The following is a 22,333-nucleotide window of genomic DNA, read 5'->3' on the forward strand; positions in this document are numbered from 1 at the left end:
CATTCTCCAGTGCTCTTCATTTCTTCGTGTAGATTTAAGTTTATGACTTTTGTCATTTTTCTTCTCTCTGAAAATTCCCCACTCCCCCCACCTTCTTCTCCCATCACCCCCATTCCCCATATTGCTAGGGATCAAGTCCATGTCCTGGTTCTCTACAGAATCTCTTCTTGTGTTTCTTGAAAGGCAGGTCTAGTGACAACAATGTCCCTCAATTTTGTTTATCTGAGGAAGTCTATTTCTCCTTCACCTTTGAAAAACAGTTTCTAATTTGGTGGGAGCGTTTCCCTTTTCAGTACTTTAAATGTTTTACTCCATTCTCCTCTTGCTTGCATGGTTTCTGAGAAATCAGATATAATTCTTACCTTTGCTCCTGTATAAGTGAGAGTGTTTTCCTCTAGATTCTTTGAAGAGTTTTTTCCTTTATCTTTCATTCTATGAAGTTTGAATATAACATGCCTGGATTAGTTGTTTGTTTGTTTTTTAATTTGGGGATTTATTGTTTTGCTCCAATTGGCTTTGGGTTTTTGTTTTGACATTTATCTGGCTTGGTGTTCTCTGAACTTCCTGGCTTCAATTATTTTAGTCTGATTAATTTTAGGAAATTCTCATTCATCTATTGCTTCAGATATTGCTTCTGTGTCCTTCTCTCTTTCTTTTCCTTCTGGTGTTCCCACTACATATATATTTTGCTTTTGTAGTTGTCCGCAGTTCTTGAGTTTAATATTTTTTACACTCTTTTTTCTCTCCACCTTTTGGGTTGGAAGTTTGCATTGCCACATCATCAGCTCAGAAATTCTTTCCTCAGATATGTCCAGTTTACTAATGAGCCTACCAAAGGCTTCTTCATTTTATCATACTGTTTTTTATCTCTAGCGTCTTAAAATACTTCTCTTTTAGAATTTCCTTCTCTCTGCACACATCATCCATCTGTTCTTGCATGCTGCCTATTTTTTTCCCATTAAAATCTTTAGCATATTAATCAGCCTTTAAAAATTCCCTGTTTGATAACTTCAACATCTCCACCCTGTGGAGCCTGGGGTCTGCTGTTTCATCTCTTCAAGTTGTGTTTGCCTTTGAGTATGCTTGGAATTTTTTTGTGTGTGGGTTGTTGAAAATAAGTCATCTGTGATGGATAAAAGGATCTGCTGTGAACAGACCTTTAGTAATATACTGGTAAGTGTGAAGGATCCTATTGTCCTAACTCTAGGTCTCTGTCTTTTGGTGAGTCTGTGTACCTGAACTGTGAGTGTCACAAGTGTCTCAGGTAGATTTTTCCTCTCCACAGTGAGTCAGGGTGGCTGAAACTTCTCTTCTTCCAAGTAGGAGGAAGAGAAATTTGCACTCATAAAAGTGTGAGGACTCCCCATGCCTGGGTCCCCTAGAGTTTGTATCTCTGAGGCTTGTCCACATTAAGGTTCCAGCAATTCATCAATTACTGCTCAAGTTTCCCTGTTGCAGTACTCGTTCATAAAGAGGCTTCTGCTCACGTCTTTATGGCCAAGTATGCTGTGATTCTCTGTATCCACCTGTCTGCCTCCAACTTGAGAAACAAGAGTTCATCCTATAACCTTGTTTTTCTGATAAATCTAAGAAGACTTGTTGATTTCTCAGTTTGTTCAGCTTCTTACTTATTGTTAGGATGGAATGAAGATGTCAAAACTCCTTACGTATATATCAGAAGCCAGAAGTCTTGCGTGTGCCTATTTTAATGGTTTTTCCATTTCCTTCCTTGTGGCCAGATGGACATTGTCATTCTTGCTGTGAACAGTGTGCTCAGCTTTTCTAGTGTGTACTAGATTCAGGAAAACTAAGGAAATCAAGTTTGTTAGAACTCTGTGTAAAATAAAGGTAAATTGTCTCTGAATAAAGCCTGGCGGCCTCCGGTGAGTATTATGAGGACACGTCCTCTCACCTTCTGCATGTCAGGCATTTGGCAGCTCAGCCTTGTTCTGAGCTAACCTGCAGGACAGCTGGGTGGAGGGGGTTGCTGCTGCATAACAGAATATCACTTCAATGATAATAAAACTCAGACCTCAAGCAGTAGTGCAACTGTCTGCTATACTCAAATGCCCTTCTCTTATGAGGCACTGTGAGGACTGTGGTTAGTTTGCATGTCTTTGAGCAGGTGCCTAGGTAAACAGATAGGCAAGATTGACAATCACTGTTCTCAGGGAAGCCTGAGCAATTAACGGAGATCATTCATACGGTGGGTGAAGAAGAAATGTGTCAACATCATAATTCACAGCTCCATTTATGGACAACTTAAGATGTACCAGGCATTGTTCTAAAAGCTTTGAAGGAACTACTTATTCTTTACAAACACTATCAGGTTGGTATTATTATTATTCCCATTTTTGAAACAAGGAAACTTGCCCAGGGTCATTCATCATGATAAAAGACTTGAACCCAGGTCATCAGACTCGGAATATGTACTTTGAATGATTTTCATTTAATTGTACACCTCCTACTACTTCATCAACTGCATTCTCCAGGGCCTGGTGTTGTCTGTCCTTGTGAAGATCCACCTCTACCTCCCCCCACCCTTTCTTGGATAAGGTAGGCACAACTCTCCTTCTCAAGACGTAACAGTTCTAAAGGTCAGTGCAAAGCACAGGTGTCTGTAACTGTCTCCTGAACCCAGAATCAAATTGAGATGACAAGGTTTGATGGGAGACAGGAGCAACTTGACCTAGTTGAGAAATCAGGTAAAAGCTGAGGGGACTAAGCCAAGGAAAGCGAAGCCAGCGCTCCATGCCAGATGGCAGGTACATGCCATTGGTTACATAATCAATGCCCACATACCCGGCTGTGGAGTGAGATGAACACTGCAGGGGTTCACAAACTGTCTGGAGATCTAATTATCAGCTTCATAAGACCAGCCGAGTGCCAACCTCAGAAGCAGCCAGGAGAGAGAAGGAGGAGGGGCACAAGCGCTGAGCCAGGCTGGGCTGTTGTTAGATGCCATGTTTAGCGCCCATGAGCCTGCCAGTCTCTAGGAAAAGCTGCCAAGCCTGAAAGCACTGCAGGAAGCCAGCACTCAGGCAGGATGCCTCTTCTAGAAAGCAGAGCTCCAGGCCTGCACTGGGAGGAAAGCCCCGGGCTATGGAGAAGAACAGCAGAATCCACTCCCCACAGCACCTGTCCCCGGCAGAAGGACCCGCTCACTAGATATCTCACCTTTCCTCTCAGAGACCATATCCCTTGGCATCCCTCCCAGCTGTGATCCCTGAGGGTTGCTGCTTTAAGAGCAGGACGCCTGCTGCTCTGGGGCCCCACTTACCCGGGCGAAGGTCCGGAAACCCTGGAGGATGGGCCTGTAGCCTGTGCAGCGGCACAGGTTCCCTGTGGGCCAAGAGAAAAGCTGCAGCGTTGGTGCTGGCCTTGGGCAGGGGAGGGCTTGAGGCCTTGCCCCAGCCCAGTTGGATGCTCCATTTACAGCTTTGCCTTTGTTGTCCTGTCTCCTCTGTCTGGAAGGTCCCTGTTCCTCTTCATGTCTCTAACCTCAAAACTTCCATCATGACTCCCCCTCCAGGAAGATTTCAGAATAAGTCAGGGGCCCCTGCTGGTGCTCCAGGGTGTCTGGTCAGACCTTATCAGTGAGCTTATCAAACTACATTATAAATTCACTTCCTCTTCAGAGTATGAATTCCTTGAGAGGAGTAACTACATCTTTCCTCTTGTGCCTGTACAGCACAGGACTCAAAATACTTAATTGGAGAAATAATAGATTGAAATGTAGGGAACAGGTAGGGAAACTTCTCTGTTCACTTCAGAGGAACAGACACATGGGACAGGCTCCTGGGCCCACTCACAGGAGGCAAACTGGGAAGCCAACCCTTGCCTGTGGCTGAGTCCTGCCTGGCTACCTTCCTCCTATATGGTCTGTGCCCTGAAGAATCCTGAGTTGGTGGAAATTGATAAGAGGAAGCCATATCACTGGACTCTGTGCAGTATACCAAGTGGTCTCCCATGCCAGCTGCCCAGTGCCAAGGCCACCTCAAAGCTGGAGAAGGGCAAGAATAAATTATAGGAAGCAGGGGACCCCATGAGGTCTATAAGCCAACCAAGTGTTCTCCAAAGCAGGAGAAACTAACTTTATAGCAGATCTTAGCCATTGCTCTGGGGTGGCCTGTGCCTTTCCTCCAAAAGGTGTTCTGACACTCCAAGCCTCTTCCTGGCTGTCACGCTGACCCTATCCTGACCACCCCCCGCAGGGTCCCATCTGCCACTCCACCTCCTTGGCTGTGCCTGAAGGCCCATACCTTGGAAGGCATTCTCAATCTCCTCCATGGTGGGCTCTGGCTCATTTCGAAGCAGCGTGTACATGCTCATGACGATGCCAGGGGTGCAGAACCCGCACTGGGAGCCATGGCTTTTTGCAATTCTCTCCTGAAAGGGACAAATGAAAAAGATGCCTGTGTTGGCGAGACCCCCTCCCCATTCCCTGAAGGACTCCCCTGAAGCCAGCTCCTCCTGAGAGACAGTGGGGGTAATGATCAGGTCAAGCCCCTCCTTAGAAGTAAGGTCCTGTAGACCAGCCATGGGCACCTGGTCTATAGGAGGAGGACAGTCCTAATCTTTACTTCTAAGGATTTAATGAGATAATTCATGTAAACCCTTGACCTGTGCCTGGCATATGGGAGGCAGGTAGTGTTACAATGAGCAAGCCACCCCTTTTAAAGAGCAATGAATATTCTGGAAAGTAGGCCCAGGAAATATAAGAACTTAACATGCTGTGAATGGAAGAGTTGTGTTGTATTCCTCTGATTACACTACCCTGCAGTCCAGCTCAACTGACCTTCCTGGAGGGCCAACAGGGCACCTCTTATTCCAAACTAGAGTCCCATTGCATTCCTGTATTCTTAAGTGGAGGCAACACTGAAAGTCCGGTGGAAGCCAGAGAATTGGAAAAATATGTCAAACTGAATTGACTCTATGCATCGAACGTCACAGGATTCCCATGCAAAGCAGGAAGATTTTTACTGTAAGGAGATTTTCCTCATTCACGTGGCTTTCTTTTTTGTTTTTCTTCTGCTTTTTGGTCTCTTGGAAGTCTCTCTTGTGTTACATAAAATTGCCAGAATATTATAACCTTAGTATCCTGTATATATATTAATTGATTTTATGAATATTGACTGAGAATCTCTCATGCACCCGGCACAGTAAAGGCACTGGGAACAGAACAGTGAAGAGGAGAGACAAGGAGAGATCTCCAAAGCCCACATTCTCACAAGGAAAACACTGACAAAGAAGGAATCCCAGGTGGAGATTTTGTGCACAGAGAGTTTTTACAGAATGACATGCATGATCCATTGTGATGGTGGCTGAACACAGTGGTCAGAAAAAGCCAATTTGAAAGGGAGCCCTTACCCTGAATTAAGTAACACTATTTGAATCATAGAAGAGCATATTCTAGGGAGAGAGAACCTCAGTGAGAAGGCCCTGGGCCCAGAACAAGCTTAACATGCTAGATTTGCTGGAAGGCCACGGGTGGAACTTGCTGTGACTGGAGAAGTTGGCTCACAGCAGCTCTTCCCACGCCAGGGTTGGGATTGGGAACTTCATCAGGGTGTGATGGGAAGCCTGTGGGGATTTTCAGCAGGAAGTGTGTGATCGAAGACTGAGGGTTTCCTGATCATACTGGGGTATTTAAGGAATCACCCTGGCTCCTAGGTGGAGGATGGGTTGCAGAGGGCAGAAATGGAAATAGGCATCAGGATAGCGTAGCCGACCAGATAAAAGGGGATGGTGGCTGGGCCCAAGTAGCAATAACAACAACTGAAAGAATGAAGATGTCATTAGAGGTTTGGGTGGTAGAGTGGACCCCACTTGTGGATGGATTGGATGTGGTCTTTGAGAGAAAGAACCAAAGGCAACTCCTAGATTTTTATCCTGAGCAACTGGGCAGAGGAAGACTGTGAAGGAAGAAGTTAGGGGGGGAAATGAGGTTTTGATAAGCTTGAGGTTAGACATCCATGTTGAGTAGGCAGCCGGAAGTGAGTCTAACCTGAGGGAAGGTCAGAGCTGAAGGCGTGGGTGTGCATGCCCCTTGCAGGTAGAGAGATCCAAACTCGCCGAGAGAGACATGGAGAAGGGAAGGGGTCAAGGGAACATCCTGGACCCCACAGCAGGAGAGACAGAGCAGAGGAGGAGCCAGCACAGGATGCTGACGTAGAGGAGGGAGGAAAAGCAGGGGCATAGTGCCTCAAAACCAAGAGAAACACATGAATGGACAAGAAGTGAAATCCAGCTGTTGCTCAGTTGGTGCCAAAATAAGTGCATCAGGAATAAGGTCTGACTGCAAAGGGAGGGGTTTAAACTGATCATACAGATAAGATCCCAGTGTTTATTCATTCTTTTTTTTTTTTTCATGTTTGTTTCAAAGAAATGACAAGCCCTAATTACCCTTCTCACACCTCCTGCAGGTTGGACAAGTTGAGTAATTTCCCCATTTCCTGTCTAAGGAATACAATGATAGAGGCAAAGCAACACCACCCCACCCTGCCCTGCCCTAGGGACAGGCCCAGCTCACTCATCATCCATGATGTCATGAAAGGTGTCAGGGAAGGCAAGGTCTCCTAAGGGCACATCTCCTCAACTGGTCACGGGGGTGATTAAGGCCTGGGCTTAACTTTGGAACCTTTAGTGATTGCAAAATCCCAAAGTGCCCCTTCCTCAGTTTCCCCAAACAAAACAATGGCCTTTCCTTCCCACAGTGCTCTGCTCCCATGTGTTTCCACTTGGCCTGAGAATATCCTGACCCTCTCCAGAAACCCCTCAGATAATTGCCCACTCTCTCCAAAGATGTTCCCAATTCTAATTCATTTTCAAGTGGTCTGATTCTACCTGAAAGCAGATAGAAAGCCTTAGCCAGGTACTCATCCATCACTATTATCTTATTTAGCTCTTGATAACCTCTATCCTAGTGAAAGTGGAGGCTTGAAAGCACATTTGTATTTCCTATTATCGAGAAATAAAGGTGCCACTAGAATTACCACTCCAAGGAATGGAGAGTAGATCAGCCTTTAATCAAGGGACACAGAGAATTTGGAACCTGGGAAGACTGAGGGTTTCCTTAGCTTACTGGGGAACAAGATGAGAAAGCACCCTGCCCCTCCTCCTTCCATTCTGGTGCAGCTGGACCACCCTGATCACCAGATTCAGTTGATCTTTTGGATCCCTTGGGGTCATGCAAAGTTAGCTCCACTCTGGCCACAGGAGGGAGTTTTGGGCTTGGAAGCCTTCTCTTTCCATCTCACAGCACCCAGAAGAAGAGAAAGTGACCTTTGTTCAGGTTGTGAAACTCTACCTGACAACCCCAAACCAGTCTGCAGCTTGGCCTGAGCCTTCCTGCAAAACGCCCTGACCCCAAGAGCACAGCTCCTTCCCTCTGCTTACCTGCACAGGATGCAGCCGAGTCTTGGTGCTTCCTATTCCCTCCACAGTAGTCACGGCAACATGATGCAAGGAGCAGATGGGGGCCAGACAGGCATTGGCAGAAAAATGGCTAGAACCCCAGATTAAGGTCACTCCATTGTCCACTCAGGTCATCAGAGCAGTGTAGGGCCTGGGGGGACTCCTCGTGGGGAAAGAGAGGGAAACGGGAAACACCAGCCCCTTGAATAGAGCTTCCCCTAGAGTTTCTTCGCCTGCCTTCCTTAGCCATCACTGGTTCTCGTGTACGTACAATCAACATCAGTGACTGAGTGCCATTTGTATGCTAGCACTCAGCTGAGAGCTGGGGAATGACGGTGAATGAGATGAAATCTCCAGCCTTCAAAGCTTGCAGTCAACCCAGGAAAATAGAAGTGGGTGTAAAGATGCAATTTAAAAACTTCAGGAGGGCTGTGCATGGGGCACTTTGAAATCCACACAGACAAGAGGCACTTAGGCACTTAGCCCTGTCTTGAGAAGTCAAGGAAGGCTGCCTGGAGGGGGTGATTTGGGGTCCACTCCTAAAGAGCTAGTACCAGTTTGCCAGGTAGAGAGGCTTGGAAAAAAGACATTGGGAAAAAGCTTTTGCCAAGATCAAGAAATGAGTGGGCCTGGGGCATCAGTAGCTCACACTTTCTTGGCCTGGAAGGAGCGCAGGCACACAATGAGAAGGGAAACTGGAGAGGAGAGCTAGGGCACCATGGGGGAGCCTGGACTCCAACAGGGGCCATGGAGAGCTACCAAAGGAGCGCATGAGACAAGCTGTGAGCCTGATTTTAGAAAGATCATTTCAACAGCCGTTCACAGAACCTGGTCAACAGTCATGAGCCAGGAAGTTACTTGCTAAGTTATCATTGTACAATGTCCCTGTCCGTGGTTAGAGCTCGCTCAGAAACACAGGCTCACATACCTGTGCACATGCATGCACACACTCGCACACTCACAGGCTGGCCCTGCATCTTAGCCCTCACAAGGACAATCAGGCAGCAGGCAAAGGATACACGATCTTGTTTTGGAAACGGTCGTACTTGGAAAGCATCACTGTGCAAGCCCCGCAGCCCCCTTCTCCACAGCCAAGCTTGGTCCCGCTCAGCCCCACTGTGTGGTCTCGAGTTAAGGAACATGAACTAGGGGAAGGAAACTGCAGGACTGCTGGGAATGCCTGGGCAGAGTCTCATGGGTCTGCTCATCCATCCCCACACAGGGCTCAGGGTCCTCCACCTGGGAGGCAGCAGAGCCAGGGCCTCCTCGCTCAGAGGAGACACTGCAGCCCGGTGGGGCAGGAAGAGAGAGCAAGACAGCAGGTTCTCATCTGACAGCATCCCCAGGGATGCCTGTAGGGCTGATAAAGTCCCAGGATCCAAAATTGGAGCTAGATCAGAGGCTTTCAAATATCCAGCCATGATATGTGCAAGTAAAAATTAAAATAAAGGTTTTTTGAGACCAGAGACCAGAATCGGACCCAACGCTTACACAAACTATGAAAAGATAATCTGATACTTTACCTCGCTAGTGGACGATTCTAGAGAACAGCAATTGGTGGGCACATTCTCTGCAACAGGCCTCTAACTGCCCATGCCCCCCAGCCCTCTACAGCAGATTGAGGGGACTGAGATTATTTTCACCTGTCACTTCCTTCATTTTCAAGATAAAATGAGCAACTAGCCATGATATAGATCATATACTTGGAAAGCATTTATATCCATGTGCCCAGAAGATCTTCACAAGAACTTGGTTAGCAGCTGGGGTAGTAACCATCATTTTTCTCACAGAGTAATTAAACAAAATAAAAATGAACTGAGACCCAAGATGTAGCATGATCCACACAAGTGTTCCCTTGCTTGTTAGGGCCCTAAGGCTCATCTGATTTGGTGTGCACCCTCCTCCCCATGCCATCTCTCTAAGCACACCTGAGACCTGAGGAGAGCTTTCTGTGTCCTTGGTTATTTTTTTCACAAAGTAGATACAGTTATCTGCCGTTCAGACATCGGCAGGGGTGCATGAAGACAGGGAGTGAGAGCTGGAAGTCCAGCAAGGTATTCTGGCCTCTGGATCTTTCTAGAAGCCAGGGTAGAAATCAACAGTCTTCTCTCTTACTGGGAACTCCCACAAAGTAAACTTTAGCCCAGACAACAATAACATGTAAGGACTTTACTTGCCAACTTTTGAAGTGGCACCCCCTTTCTCCACTGAAAATACTTAACTGGGCCTCTCCAGAAACCTTCACCATGGCTGATTTTAGGACTGTCCGCAAAAGAGTCTCTGCAAAAGAGTTCAATGTAGATAAACTTCCTGTTTTTGCGTCGCCCTGTTTACTTGGCCACTGGCCGAGAAGATGTCAGCACTTCAGGTGCTAGACACCCCCTTACTAGGTTTTCACAAACATATCCACTATAATACTTTGAAGAAATGTGCAAACAAGGCCTCTGGCCTTGAGCTGGGCTTCACAGAGATGTCTACATTTTAAGATAAGTTACAACTGGGCTCCATGGTAACAGCTGGCAGGGGGAGGAAAGAAGGGGGAGAAGAAGCGCTCCCCTTCTCAGGTGTTGTCCTTGAAGGGTTAACTTGCCCAGAACAGTGAGAGAAAAAGCTGCTTTTATGTGAACTTCTGCAGACTGTGAACTTCTGAGCCCCTCCTCTTACACGTTAGGTATAAAACTCTGAAACTCCCTGAACTCAGGGTTCAGGGGATTAATTGATTACAGCAAAAGCTGTGCCCTCTGAACCTGGCTGCAGCCAAATAAAACTGTTTCCTGCTATCTTTGGTGCCTTGCCTGGTCTGTCCCTACAGCACTTTCAGTTTGGGATTTCACTTGCACTTTGACCTTTCAAACAGCTTATTGCTATTAAGGCATTTCTGAGGTTTCTGGGCCTTCAAAACTAAAACTGAAACTAATAGAAAACTAAAACTGATCTCAACACCTGAGACCTGGGAGGTCTATTCCCAGACCTCCCAGGCAGATGGGCTGGAAACGGAACTCCATGCAGTGCCCTGATCCTATCCACTGGGTCCTCTGCTGCAAAAGAACCGTGAGGTTCATCTACTATGAATCTCTGGTCACCAAACCCAAACACTGTGCTGTCTGATGGGAGACCACTGAGCCACAGTCAAGGCCAGGGTTTCCAGGTCCACTTCTGAGAGTATTGGACAAGTCTTTGTTGTCCTCAAACATATCACTGGAAAGAGCACCAGACAACCCTCTGGGAGAAGGAGGGGTTCTTTCACAGACGTCAGGACCAGTGAGCACAGTCCTGACAATAGACCCCCAGAGAGTTTCTGGTATGGATGAGAGGTCAATAGCATGTTCTCGGCTTCAGTCCAACCTCTATCACATTTGCCCAGAATACAGTAGTAAGGCAGGTCATGTCACATCACCCAGGCCTCACTCCCTCCCCTGCTGAAGGGGAGTGGTACACTTCCATGGGATTGCTCTGGAGATTAAGTGAGATCAACTGTACAAACCTGCCTGCGCATAATAAGTGCTCACTAAATGTTAGCACCCACTATTATTTTTGTTGGTTTTGACCCAGAGTCTCGGCATACTTTAATACTCTGAAAGGACAAAATGTACAGAGGATCTTACAGGAGTCCTGCCCACACTGAGAGCACAGCAGCACCCTGCCCTTGATGCCTCCAGGGTCTGCCACTGCCACAGCTCCCACTCAGGCTTCCTCTCCCAGTAGACACCTGTACCCTTGTCTTCCGCCACCAGACGGAGCTGGAAAAGTTCTCCAGAAGTCCACTTATGTATCAAGCAAATGTCAGCTGAGGAAGGACTGACTCTTCCCAGGGGAAACGAAGCCCACCAGGGCTAGAGAAGGTCTTTTTCAGACACAGCATCAAACATTGGAAGTACTAGACTCTTAGCTGGAAGAGATCTCAAAGGAGATCGCTAATAATCCTCTCACTCAGGAACTGAGAGTTTCAGATGCAGGGAGCCCAAGGACTACATAAGGTCACACAACTACTGAGTGACACCACTGTAGCTAAACACAAGTGTCCAGACTCCAGATCCAGGGCTCTTTCCTCCACACCTCACAGCTGCCCTATTCACACTAGGAAATGACAAAGCCCAGAAAATAAGACCCTGATGCCCCACCCTACCCCCGTTCCCCTACCCCCACTTTAAGTCAGGATACACTTTCTTCTCAGGTAGACCAAAAGGGTTGTTTCTGGATCTGCATTTTTCTCCACCACCTACCAAAAAATGAAAGAAAAATACATTATGGGTATACTTGACCATCCTTCTGCAATTGATTTCTCCCTTCCATGTCTCATCCAAGAATTGGTAGAATTAGCAGAGATATGCCAAACAGATAATGAAAACCAAGGTATTTTTCTTGGCAATTCCATAAGAATGAACATATAAACTACAAGCCAGAATCCATACAGTCTCACAACCCTAAATGCTCAGATTCTACCACACTGCTCAGCCCTGCACCTCCCATCCTGGGCTGACCAGGGCAGAGCCTCCTCTGAGTCAAACACATCATCCCATCTCTCCTTCTGGGCCACATCTTGGAATGCCAGGGACAGCTGCGAGGGTCCACGTGGCAGGCTCTGGCTTTGTCTCCTTGAGCATACACCCTCAGACCCTGTTGTGACTGGAGAAAGCCAGTCATCTGGCCTGTGGCTCACTGCAGAGTTCTGTATGGGATGGGGATTCACAGTGAGTAGCTTGAACATTTGTTAGGAATGGAGGAGAAATCTCAAGCCAAAGACCTATCGGTATGTTCAACAAGGTAGGGAAAAAAAGCCCGTCTATAAAGTGAGAGGCTTGTCCCCAGTATGAATTGTCAAAGGAAATCTATGAAGCCCTTCTTCACTACTCCTCATGCATCATCAGGACAGTTCTGGGTTCTTGAGATGACTAAGGGAGAAAATCTGTGATAAGGGCTTCTTCAGAGAGAACTGTACTGAGTCACACACAGTTTCCTTAAGTGGAAGGGAAGGAGGAATCTGCCTCACACCCCAAACCCAGGGCACATAAAGCCACAACACCACCTTTGCAGCATAGGGGATATGGTAGTCTGGAATATGGAAACAGCTATAGGTGGACTTAACACACAATTAATAACTCATGAGGAGGCACTTGAACCTCTAGTTAAGATCAAACTGAGACCAGTGCATGCTCCTAAAGTGGCAGAGCCCAGGATATGGGTGGCCATGGGCTGAGTGCAGGCCATCCATGAGGTAGAGAGAACTGGCTTGGAGATGTTTAAATTATGCTCAAAAAAGACTGCCAAGGGCGGGTGAGGAGCCCTCTAATGGGGAGTCTGTGTGGAGTGGACCTCCTAACCCTGGAGGCTGAGGAAAAGCCAGAGAAAAGCACATCACTCTTGTCATGAGACATGCAAAGGAATGCTCTCCGTGGTGGCCCCTGACGAATCTGCAAAGTCATTGCAGGAGGAGGGAAAGGGTCAGCTCCCAACAGCTGAAAAGCCCTGAAAGCCAGAAGTCATCTGACAGCAGTACCAATTGAACGACTGCTTCCTCGCTCCCCTTACCACGCCATCCTGAGTTGAGACCATGTTTGGCAACTTACATAGATATTACGACTCTTTGTAACTGCAAGTAATCAAAAAGTTTATAAAACTGCTAAGAGTTTGCCCTTTGAATAAGGCTGAAGGACATTGGGAGATAAACTTAATTGCCTCATATGATCATGCCCCTTGGGTCTAGTTTGTTCAAAATCCTGGCTACAAAGTTCACACAAGGAGTCATTTTTTTTTTCTCCTGGAGGAAAAATCATAAATGCAAATAATCATGATCTTATCACCTTTCTCATGCACAGCAGTAAGAGCCTCTTTGGCTGTTATTTCCCTCCATGTTTTTCCTTCCTCCTGTCATACACCAAACTGAAAATCCCTCTTCTATCTTCCAGTCCCCATACCTTTCAGCATTCTTGCTCTCTTACACGTGCACCTTGACTTCACAGAAGACCCTATTGTCCAGTCAAGGCTTCCCACGCCACCCCAACCTCGGTGGCCCACCCTCCATTGAATTCCCACAGGTAACGGCCATGCTGCTGTCATAGCGTGGCTGCAGGGCTTCCCAGGTGTGCGGAACACTCTCAACAGGCTGCCGATGGGCATTCCCAGCAAAAACACCTGGCGAGGAAATGGATTTACGAAAACTGGGTTCAGTCGATTGCTCTGGGAAAACTCGAGCATCAAGAGAAATAATGATTATAAAGCATCAGAGCCCATGAAGTAAGATTAAAATCCACGAATCCAAATAAATGATCAATAAATGAACAAATGGAAGAGAAGAGAAAGCTATTCCTGACAGAAGAATATCAGGTGATAAATACGATTGGCCATCTTGTAATCAACACGACAATTAATCCAGTTAATCATTAGTGGGTTAAATTTAATGAACAAGGTATTTATATAATCTCAAAGTTTCTGTTTGCAGATGATTCATTACAAAGGTAAAAAGAGTTACTTGCAGCGAAGGAAACTAGTGGACCCCACGTTTGCCAAGAGATCAAAGTTCACATCACGATCATGCACTCCCTTAGAGAACGCACTGAGAAAGACACCATACTTGTGTGGCATTCCTGCCCCAAAAGCTGACTCAGAATCTAATTACAGGAAAGCATGAGACAAACCCAATCTGAAGAACATGGGAACAAATAACTGGCCTATTCTCTTCAGAAACAGCAATGTCATGAACGACAAAGGAAAACAGGTACTATTTCAAATTAAAGGACCAAAATAACTAACCGTAAGGCACGGCCCTGGATTCTGCCTGGGGGCAAAGAGTGGGAAAGAATGATGTTATTGGGAGAATAATAATTTTGCAAAAGATCCATAAGTAATGGTATTATATCAAAAATAAATTTTCTGCTTTCTATAAGTGAAATCTCACTCTCTAGGAACATTCTTATTTTAAGAATTTGAAGTAAAGGGGCATGAATATGAAACCTTCTCTCAAATAATTCAGAAAAATTATACTTTATAATTTATACATATATTATCTAACATAAAATTGAGTGCATACTTATATACATCTGTACATCTTTGTACATATGCGTATGTTTGAAGAATAAAGCAACTATAATAAGAGGTTAGCAGCTTTTGAGTAAAGGGTAGTTCAAATTGCTTTATAGTCTTCTTGCAACTTTTCTGTAAATTTAAAACAATTTAAAAAATATAAGTTTAAAACTATATTTCTTTTGTTCAGGATTTCTCAGAGCTTTTAATATCCCTCCATTCATTCCACCCACATTAATTGGGCATTTACTATGTACCAAGTACTATGCTGAGAGTTTTAAGAGTATCCAGGAAGACTATTTCATGAGACTAGTTTCCTATAAAATGCATTTGGAATACATTACTTCACCTGTCCCTGGGTTCTTGAATGGCAAATGCCTGGTCTCAGACATGGTATTTTTCCAGTACTTGTCCTGTATTCGTGTCTTGGAAGGAGCTTGATAAATGTTGGCCACATGAATGAGTGAATGAGTGAAAGTCAACAGGAGGCTCTTTCTAGCCTACATATGGTTCCTGTGGAGTCGCTCCTAGATACCTCCAGCTGCACCCTAACTGCTGAATCCTCTTGGACTTAGGCGCCAACATCTCCACTAAACAGAGTGATTACTCAGCGACCACCCAAAAGGACTATTGTTACAATAATAAAATCCTTAGGGGCTCTTTTCCTCTGACTCTGACTCTAGACCAGAAGATCTAAGATATGTAGTCACCCAGGACGGTCCTCCCCCAGAAGGTCCTCTGGGTGTTTGATGTTTTGCATCTAGCACCCTCTCTAGACCTCAGAGTCCTGGACAGAACAAGCCGTGTAAGAGGCTCACATTGAAAAACAAGTCACCAGGCCAGGCGTGGTGGTGCATACCTATAATTCCAGCAACTGGAGAGGCTGGGGCAGGAGGATCCATAAGCTCAAAGTCAGCCTCACCAACTTAGCAAGGCCCCAAACTTAGCGAGACCCTGTCTCAAAATAAAAAATAAAAAGGGCTGGGGATGTGGTTCAGAGGTTAAGTGCTCTGGGATTCAATCCCCAGTACCAAAAAAAAAAGGGGGGGGGCGGTTCACCAAGTTTGGACAGCTTCTTTGGTAACTACTTTGCACAAGATCCTATAACGAAAGGGCTGAAACATCACAAGGATGAAAGCAGAACAAGCTTACTCATTGCTGCTTTATGAGACCAGGGTCCCTCACTTGGCTGTGTTTACAGCACCACAGTCACGTCTTTACTCTCTGCACTGTGACTCCATCTTTCCAGTATTTCTCAAGAGGCCCCATCTTCATAAATTACAGATATGAACATTCATCCCAGAATCTGGCAGTAGTAGAAGCTTCCAGAGAGATACTAGGGTGTGATATAATGATGCCCTCTAAAAATTTAAGATTCCTTTCCTAAACTGAAAATAAAGTTCAAGGGAAAACAATCTTTCACCAAGTCAGTTTACTTTGAAATGTTCCCATCTAGATCCAGAACATAACAGCAAGCCATCCCTGAAGAAGACCAGGACCTTATGCTATCACACGCAAATGGATGGCTTACTAAAGAAGACCTTAGAGTAAGGCATAGCTTTGGAAGTCTCTGGATCCAGCCACTCACTGTAAAAATCACTTATAAGGGGCTGGGGTTGTGGCTCAGTGGTAGAGCACTTGCCTCACACGTGAAAGGCACTGGGTTCGATCCTCAGCACCACTTAAGAATAAATAATCAAAATCAAGGTGTTCTGTCCATCTACAACTAGAAATAGTTTTTAAAATCACTTATAAAAATTCCAGAGAAGATGTCTTTGTGTAAGAACCTCTCCAGGAAGCCAATTCCAAACAATCGTTTCTTACATCTCCGTGAAGTAATTGCTGAAGGTAAAGAAGTTTAAGCAGTTGGATGCAAAAGGCTTACTACCACACCTTGGGAGTTTTGCCATACCTCTTGGTTTGGCACAAGATGTCACTCCTGAAAAGGAAGCATCTCAGACAGCTCTGAACCCCAGCACCTCTGATGGCACCACTCGATCAATAGTCTTTGTAGCACTGATGTTATGTTGGCTGATGAAATTCTCTTGCTAGCCACCTAAATACATCCTGACAGGGTAAGTCCTGGAATCCTGTGAAGCACATTTTAGTTCTTAAAAATTACCTCAAAAGTCTCTCAGCTTTTCAATTCAATGGGAAAAAAAATGTCAATATAGCGAGACAAATAAAAGTGCCCTTCTTTGGGGACCCCTTGGGAGCTTTCATCGTTCACAAAACACGGCCAGTTACAAAGCACAACTGCGGCTACTCTTTTGTGACCTTTTCCATTCTCAAGCGTGGAGCTGAAACACTGCACTGGACCAAGCTGATTCACTCCCTCCACGTCCACACTTGCTATTTCACCCTTCAGGTTTACAACACAGACGCAGCCCTGCCAAGCAAGCACCGTGTCTCATGACTCGCTGGAGTGGACAGGTCACAGAGCTCAGGGAGCCAGATTCAAACCCTGTGAACCTCTTGGTGCAGGGAGGGCAAACAGAGCTGGAGACGATGGAATGGCTTCACTCCCTCTCTGCCTGCACCTGCAGTAAAGCTGCAAAGATTCTCGCTCTTGCAATGCCCAAGGACTCGCACCCATGCCACCTTTCTTAGGTCCCAGTGCACTAATGCAGTTAATCTAAGCAGGTAAGATTTTTGCAATACTTATTGGTAGAGCCAGGGAAGGGGGAGTGTCTCCTTTATGAAATCATGTTTGCCACAAGGTGTCAGTATACGTCCCCACACCGTCAATCAGAACAGCTGTTCCATATGTGTATATATAAACACACAATATATCAGAATCAAAAGCTTTGCACATTACATATCCTGATGCTAACTTAAAAAACATATTCCTGATCCTTCTCCAAGTAAAGAAAGCCACAAAATCATTAAGATATATCTAATTCAACACAGAAATATAGGTGTGGCTGGTCACTTCCTGACTCACCTAGAACTTTGTCCCTTTTCCTGGCTCTGCCAGTGTGTCTCCTATTGCAGAGTAAGCACTCAGAACCCTCCACCCCTCACTCTTTTGTGCCTGGAGTGTCCGGCCTGTGACCTAGCCCTGAGAGGGTTTCTTGTCTCAATGTTAACAAAACACAACAACACTTTTGAAGAGAGGAAAACAAGAAGGACCAGGCTAGAGAGAAGCAGAATACACCTCTTCTAGAGGACACGCATCCCCTCCCAAGGAGCAGGGACTCCAAGCCTAAGGTCAACTCCGGCTTACCTTTCTGCCATTCACAAAGAAAACCAACTCATCTGCTGTCATTGTCACCGGTGGAGTCCCTAAACTCCAGGTACCACACTCCTAAGAGACACTAGCAGTTACCACTGCTCTGCAACTTGAAAGCTACGCCTCCTATAAAATGAAACCAAGTTGGCCAATGGGAGAGAACCAGCTTGCAGCTTCAGGGCACAGACAGTTCTTGGCAAAAGCCACTGGTTTACATAATCCAGGAAAATGCAAACAACCCTACATACCAGTCACACTCTACAGCTGTGGAGAAGAGCACAGAGGAAGAGTGCTTCCACAGAGTGGCTGGGCCTGTGTCTTGGTACAGGTGACCATGGACTTGGGGCACTGCCCTCATGTTTTGTTGCAAGACAGACCGAAGGGAAGGACCATTGTCAGTGACTGCTGTCCGGACGAAGCTGATTCCCTCCCTCCACGTCCACACTTGCATTTCACCCCTCCAGGTTTACAACAGCACAGACGCAGCCCTGCCAAGCAAGTGCTGTTGTCTCACGACCTGGTGGAGTGGACAGGTCACAGAGCTCAGGGAGCCAGATTCAAAGCCCAGCATTGGACATCAGACTTCTCTTAGCTGCTCCAGAATTCAGTAGTCATCCCATAAAGGGGCACGAGAACAACATACAGGGCAGAAGGCTGAGGGACAAATGCTATTTCAGAAGTGCCTTACAAATTTGCAAAGAAATATTTAACCCTGTTGCAAAGGTATTGCCATCAGCACAACCAAACAATCTGACAGCAAACCGTTTTTGAGATTTTTCTTTTATTTGAATTTTCTCCCAGGAAAATGCCCTTGATAAGCTGTCAGAGTAACTCATAAAAATGTTTCAAAATACCAAGTAAATTAAAATGCACAGACCACCTAGGCATAGACCACATTAACAGAGCTGAAAAGCCTCCCCCCATCAGTACCATTAACTCCTGGTGTAAGCATACGTGGGCACGGTCCACCCAAGCAGAACCAATGGGCTCTCTGTAGTCCAGCACCCTCCAGCTCCCCTCCCGGACACCAGCTTCCCCTCTGGTCTTCCTCAGTCTTCTAACAACCTGCAGAGGCACTCAGCCAACCTTCCTGAAGGAGGATGTCCCCTACACCCTTGGCAGGCTAGGTGCAGGGAATAAAGGAACGCCGGGCAGATGTGCTTGGTGCAGCAACAGCTTAGAGACCCTGAAGACTGCCCAGAAAACCACGAGTCAGCACCCTACCCTTCTCCCAGCGCAGCTGTTATTCAACCAGGAGAGGGGATTTTTACTCATATCATCATCAAACATTCCAATTTGCCCTGGACTATCCCAATTTTAGCCCCAAATCTCTGGCAAATCCCTCAGTCCAGAGCAAACTGGGATGGCTGGTCAGTACAAGACACTGGTTGTTAACCAGGGTGGTTTCCCACCTTGGGAGCCATTTGGCAATGTCTGGGATAGGTCTCAATGTCAGGACTGGGGAGAGTTGCTACTGCATGGAGGACAGAAGCCAGCAGTGTGACTAAACGTCCTACAAAGCACAGAGCAGCCCCCTCCCCCATCCACCCACAGCAAAGAATAATCCAACCTAAAATGTCAATCAAGCCAAGGTTGAAAAATCCTACATTAAAAGGAAGAAGGAAGAAGGTGGGAAGGGGGATCACGACTGGGCCTGGAGAATGTTCTACACTGAGTCATTTCTCCCTAACCCTCATGCCTCTGTGATTGACAGGCTTTTTATCTAGTCACTGATCCACCCAGCTTCACAAACCTGCCCCTTCTGCTTAGACAGTTCCTAACCAACTTCTCAGAGAACCCTGAGGTTCAAACAAAGGGCTGAGGAAAGAGCTCAGGCTTCCCAGTCAGGTAGATGGGCTCAAATAGTACCTCCACTACCTTTATGCAAACTTTGCAAACATTATTACTCTCTTGACCTTGATATTCTCATTTACAAAATGGGGTTACTGTGCCTACTTTGTAAGAACCAACTCCTCTAAAAATTAAATGAGACCTAGGTTAAATGTGTCCCTCACAATAAATGTTCCTTATAACATCCCGGTTTGCTTCTCCCCCACTCAGAGCATCTCTACCCCTTTTTTTGAATTTGGAGGCCAAATTCCTCTCTGCTTCTACAGAGCATTGAAAGGTAAAAAAAGAAGTTTTCAGTAAGGGTTTGTGTTGTCATTCAGAAAGTCCACTTCTATTTTTACGGGTAGGAACCTCGGGTACTGAAGTCTGACAAAAACTTTGAAAACCATGATTACTTCTTACTCGGCAAAATATTTGCAACCGTTTTCTTCCTCTGTGACCTTGTTTTTTTAAATTGACGAATAAAAAGTGTATGTATTGATTAGATACAACACGTTTTGAAATATGCACACATTGTGGAATACTCGATTGAACTAATTAACATGCTCATTACCTCACGTATGTGTCATATTTTTGTACTAAGAACACAGACAATCTCAGCAATTTTCAAAATATAATACATTATCAAATATAGTTATTATGTCATACAATGAACCTCTTGAATTTATTTTTCCTTTCTAACTGAAATTTTGTATTTTTCCCCACTATCTCCTCGATGTCTTCCAATCCTTAGAAAGCTATTCTATTCTCTGCTTCTATTAATATGACTTTTTAATATTCCACATATAAGTGAGATTGTGTGCTACTTGTTTTTCTCTACCTGACTTATTTCACTTAACAGAATTTCCTTTAGGTACAGCCATGTTGTTGCATATAACAGGGTTTCCATTTTAGGGGTGTATAGGATTCCATCATATGTGTTTACCAAGTTTTCTTTATGCATTTCATTCATTGATGGAAACTTAATTTGATTTCATGTCATGGCTCTACTGAAAATAATGCTGTGATAAACATGATAGTATAGACATCTCTTCAACCTACTGATTGTGTTTCCTTTGGAAGTATACCCAGTAGCGTGGTTGCTAGGAGACCCCTCCTACTATTTAACTTAATGGATGTTTAACTTAATTTACATTTCCACCAACATTGGGTGAGGGTTCCCTTTTCTCCACATCCCTTTCCCTATACTTATTTTTTTTCTTTCCTTCATTCCTTCCTTCATTTGATAATAGCCATTCTAACAGTTATGAGCGGATAACTCTCTGATATTTTAATTTGCACTTCTCTGATATTGAGCATTTTTTCATATACCCATTGGCCATTTGTATGTCTTCTTTTAAAACTTCTATTCAGGTTGTTTGACCATTTTTTAATTGGGTTATTAATTTTCTTGCTACTCAGTTATATGAGTTCCACATATGTTTTGGATTCTAACCCTAACCAGATATATGGTTTGCAGATATTTTCTCCAATTCCATAAGTTTCCCCTTCACTCTGCTGTTTGCCTGCCTCTGCTATTTAACTTATTGTAGTCTCAGTGGTTGGGTTTGCTTTTGTTGCTTGTACTTTAAAGATCATATAAAGAAAAAAAAAAACATTGCCAGACAAACATTATGGAATTTTCCACCTGTTTTCTTTAAGTAGCTTTGCTTCTTATGTTTTGGTTTTATGTTTAATCTTTAATCTATTTTGAGTTGCTTTATATGTGGTGTGAGATGGGGTTCAGTTTCACTCTTCTGCTTGTGGTTGTCCAATTTTCCCAATACCATCCTCTAAAGAGACTCTTCTTTCCTCATTGTACTTTCTTGGCATATTTCTCAAAAATCAATTTTCCATAAATGTGTGAGTTTATTTCTAGGCTCTGCTTTGTTCCATTGGGTTAAGTCTCTCTCTCTCCCTCTCTGAATCAATCTCTCTCTCTCTCTCTCTCTCTCTCTCTTATGCCAGTCCCATGCTGTTTTGAGTACTATAACAAAACAGTATAATTTCAAATCAAGTAGTGGATGCCACCAGTTTGCAGGGTGGCGGGGGGGTAGGGGGGCTCTCATGATTAATTTGTCTATTTGGGATCTTGTATGATTTCTCATGAATTTTAGAATTGTTATTCTACTTCTATGAAAAAATGCCACAGAAGTTCATAACCCACTTGAATCAAAGTGTGAAATATGATATATCAAGAACTATGTAATGTTTTGAACAACCAACAATAAAAATTTTTTAAAAAAGAGCCAGACCATCATAAAGAACATTTTAGGGTTTATACTATTACAGTCCCAAATCCATCCAAGAGCTTCACTAACCAGAGTTGTGGGATATGTGTACAAGAACAGGCAAACTGGTTGAACAGTTTAGTACAGAACAAACACAACCACATATAGACATGATTTAGGACAGACAGCACCACAGAACACCCAAGAATGCATAGTGTTTTTATAGATGGGGCAGAGGCAAATGAAAAGCCAATTTAGAGCCATGGGATAGTGACTTGCCCCTGCATCACTGCCCTTTCAACACGATGTTTAACATTTTCCCATCAAGAGATGAGCTTATTTCCCAACCCCCTGAGTTTGGGCAGAAATATAACTTCTTTTGAAATCAGTGAATGTGATGCAAACAAAGGTTTAAAAAGAGATTGTAAATGGGAGTTTCTTGCTATAGCACTTGAAACCCCACAATTGTCATGAGTGAGTCCTAGTTGACCTGATAAATGTAAAGGACAATGAGGAAGAGCCCAACATTCAACTCTCTAATCTCTGGGGAAATTACAATGAAACTGTCTTCCACCAACCATCCAAACTATGACTTGCCTTATAG

At 44.8% G+C, this 22,333-nt stretch overlaps 1 protein-coding gene across 1 annotated transcript in view; it reads right to left on the reverse strand.

Annotated features, from left to right (window-relative positions):
- The window catches only part of Xdh (xanthine dehydrogenase), a 60,516-nt gene extending 42,785 nt beyond the window's left edge, over positions 1-17,731 (reverse strand). Inside the window, exons 1-6 of the mRNA XM_071601225.1 lie at positions 17,663-17,731; positions 11,578-11,635; positions 8,436-8,532; positions 7,399-7,507; positions 4,263-4,389; positions 3,281-3,342 (exon numbers count right to left, since the gene is read on the reverse strand). Of these exons, the coding sequence (XP_071457326.1) occupies positions 3,281-3,342; positions 4,263-4,389; positions 7,399-7,507; positions 8,436-8,532; positions 11,578-11,635; positions 17,663-17,704 (495 nt within the window). The 5' untranslated portion in view covers positions 17,705-17,731. The remainder of the gene's footprint in view (positions 1-3,280; positions 3,343-4,262; positions 4,390-7,398; positions 7,508-8,435; positions 8,533-11,577; positions 11,636-17,662) is intronic.
- Positions 17,732-22,333: the final 4,602 nt, after the last annotated feature.

This window comes from Marmota flaviventris, chromosome 14 (assembly GCF_047511675.1).
Source record: "Marmota flaviventris isolate mMarFla1 chromosome 14, mMarFla1.hap1, whole genome shotgun sequence".
Lineage (NCBI taxonomy): Eukaryota > Metazoa > Chordata > Mammalia > Rodentia > Sciuridae > Marmota > Marmota flaviventris.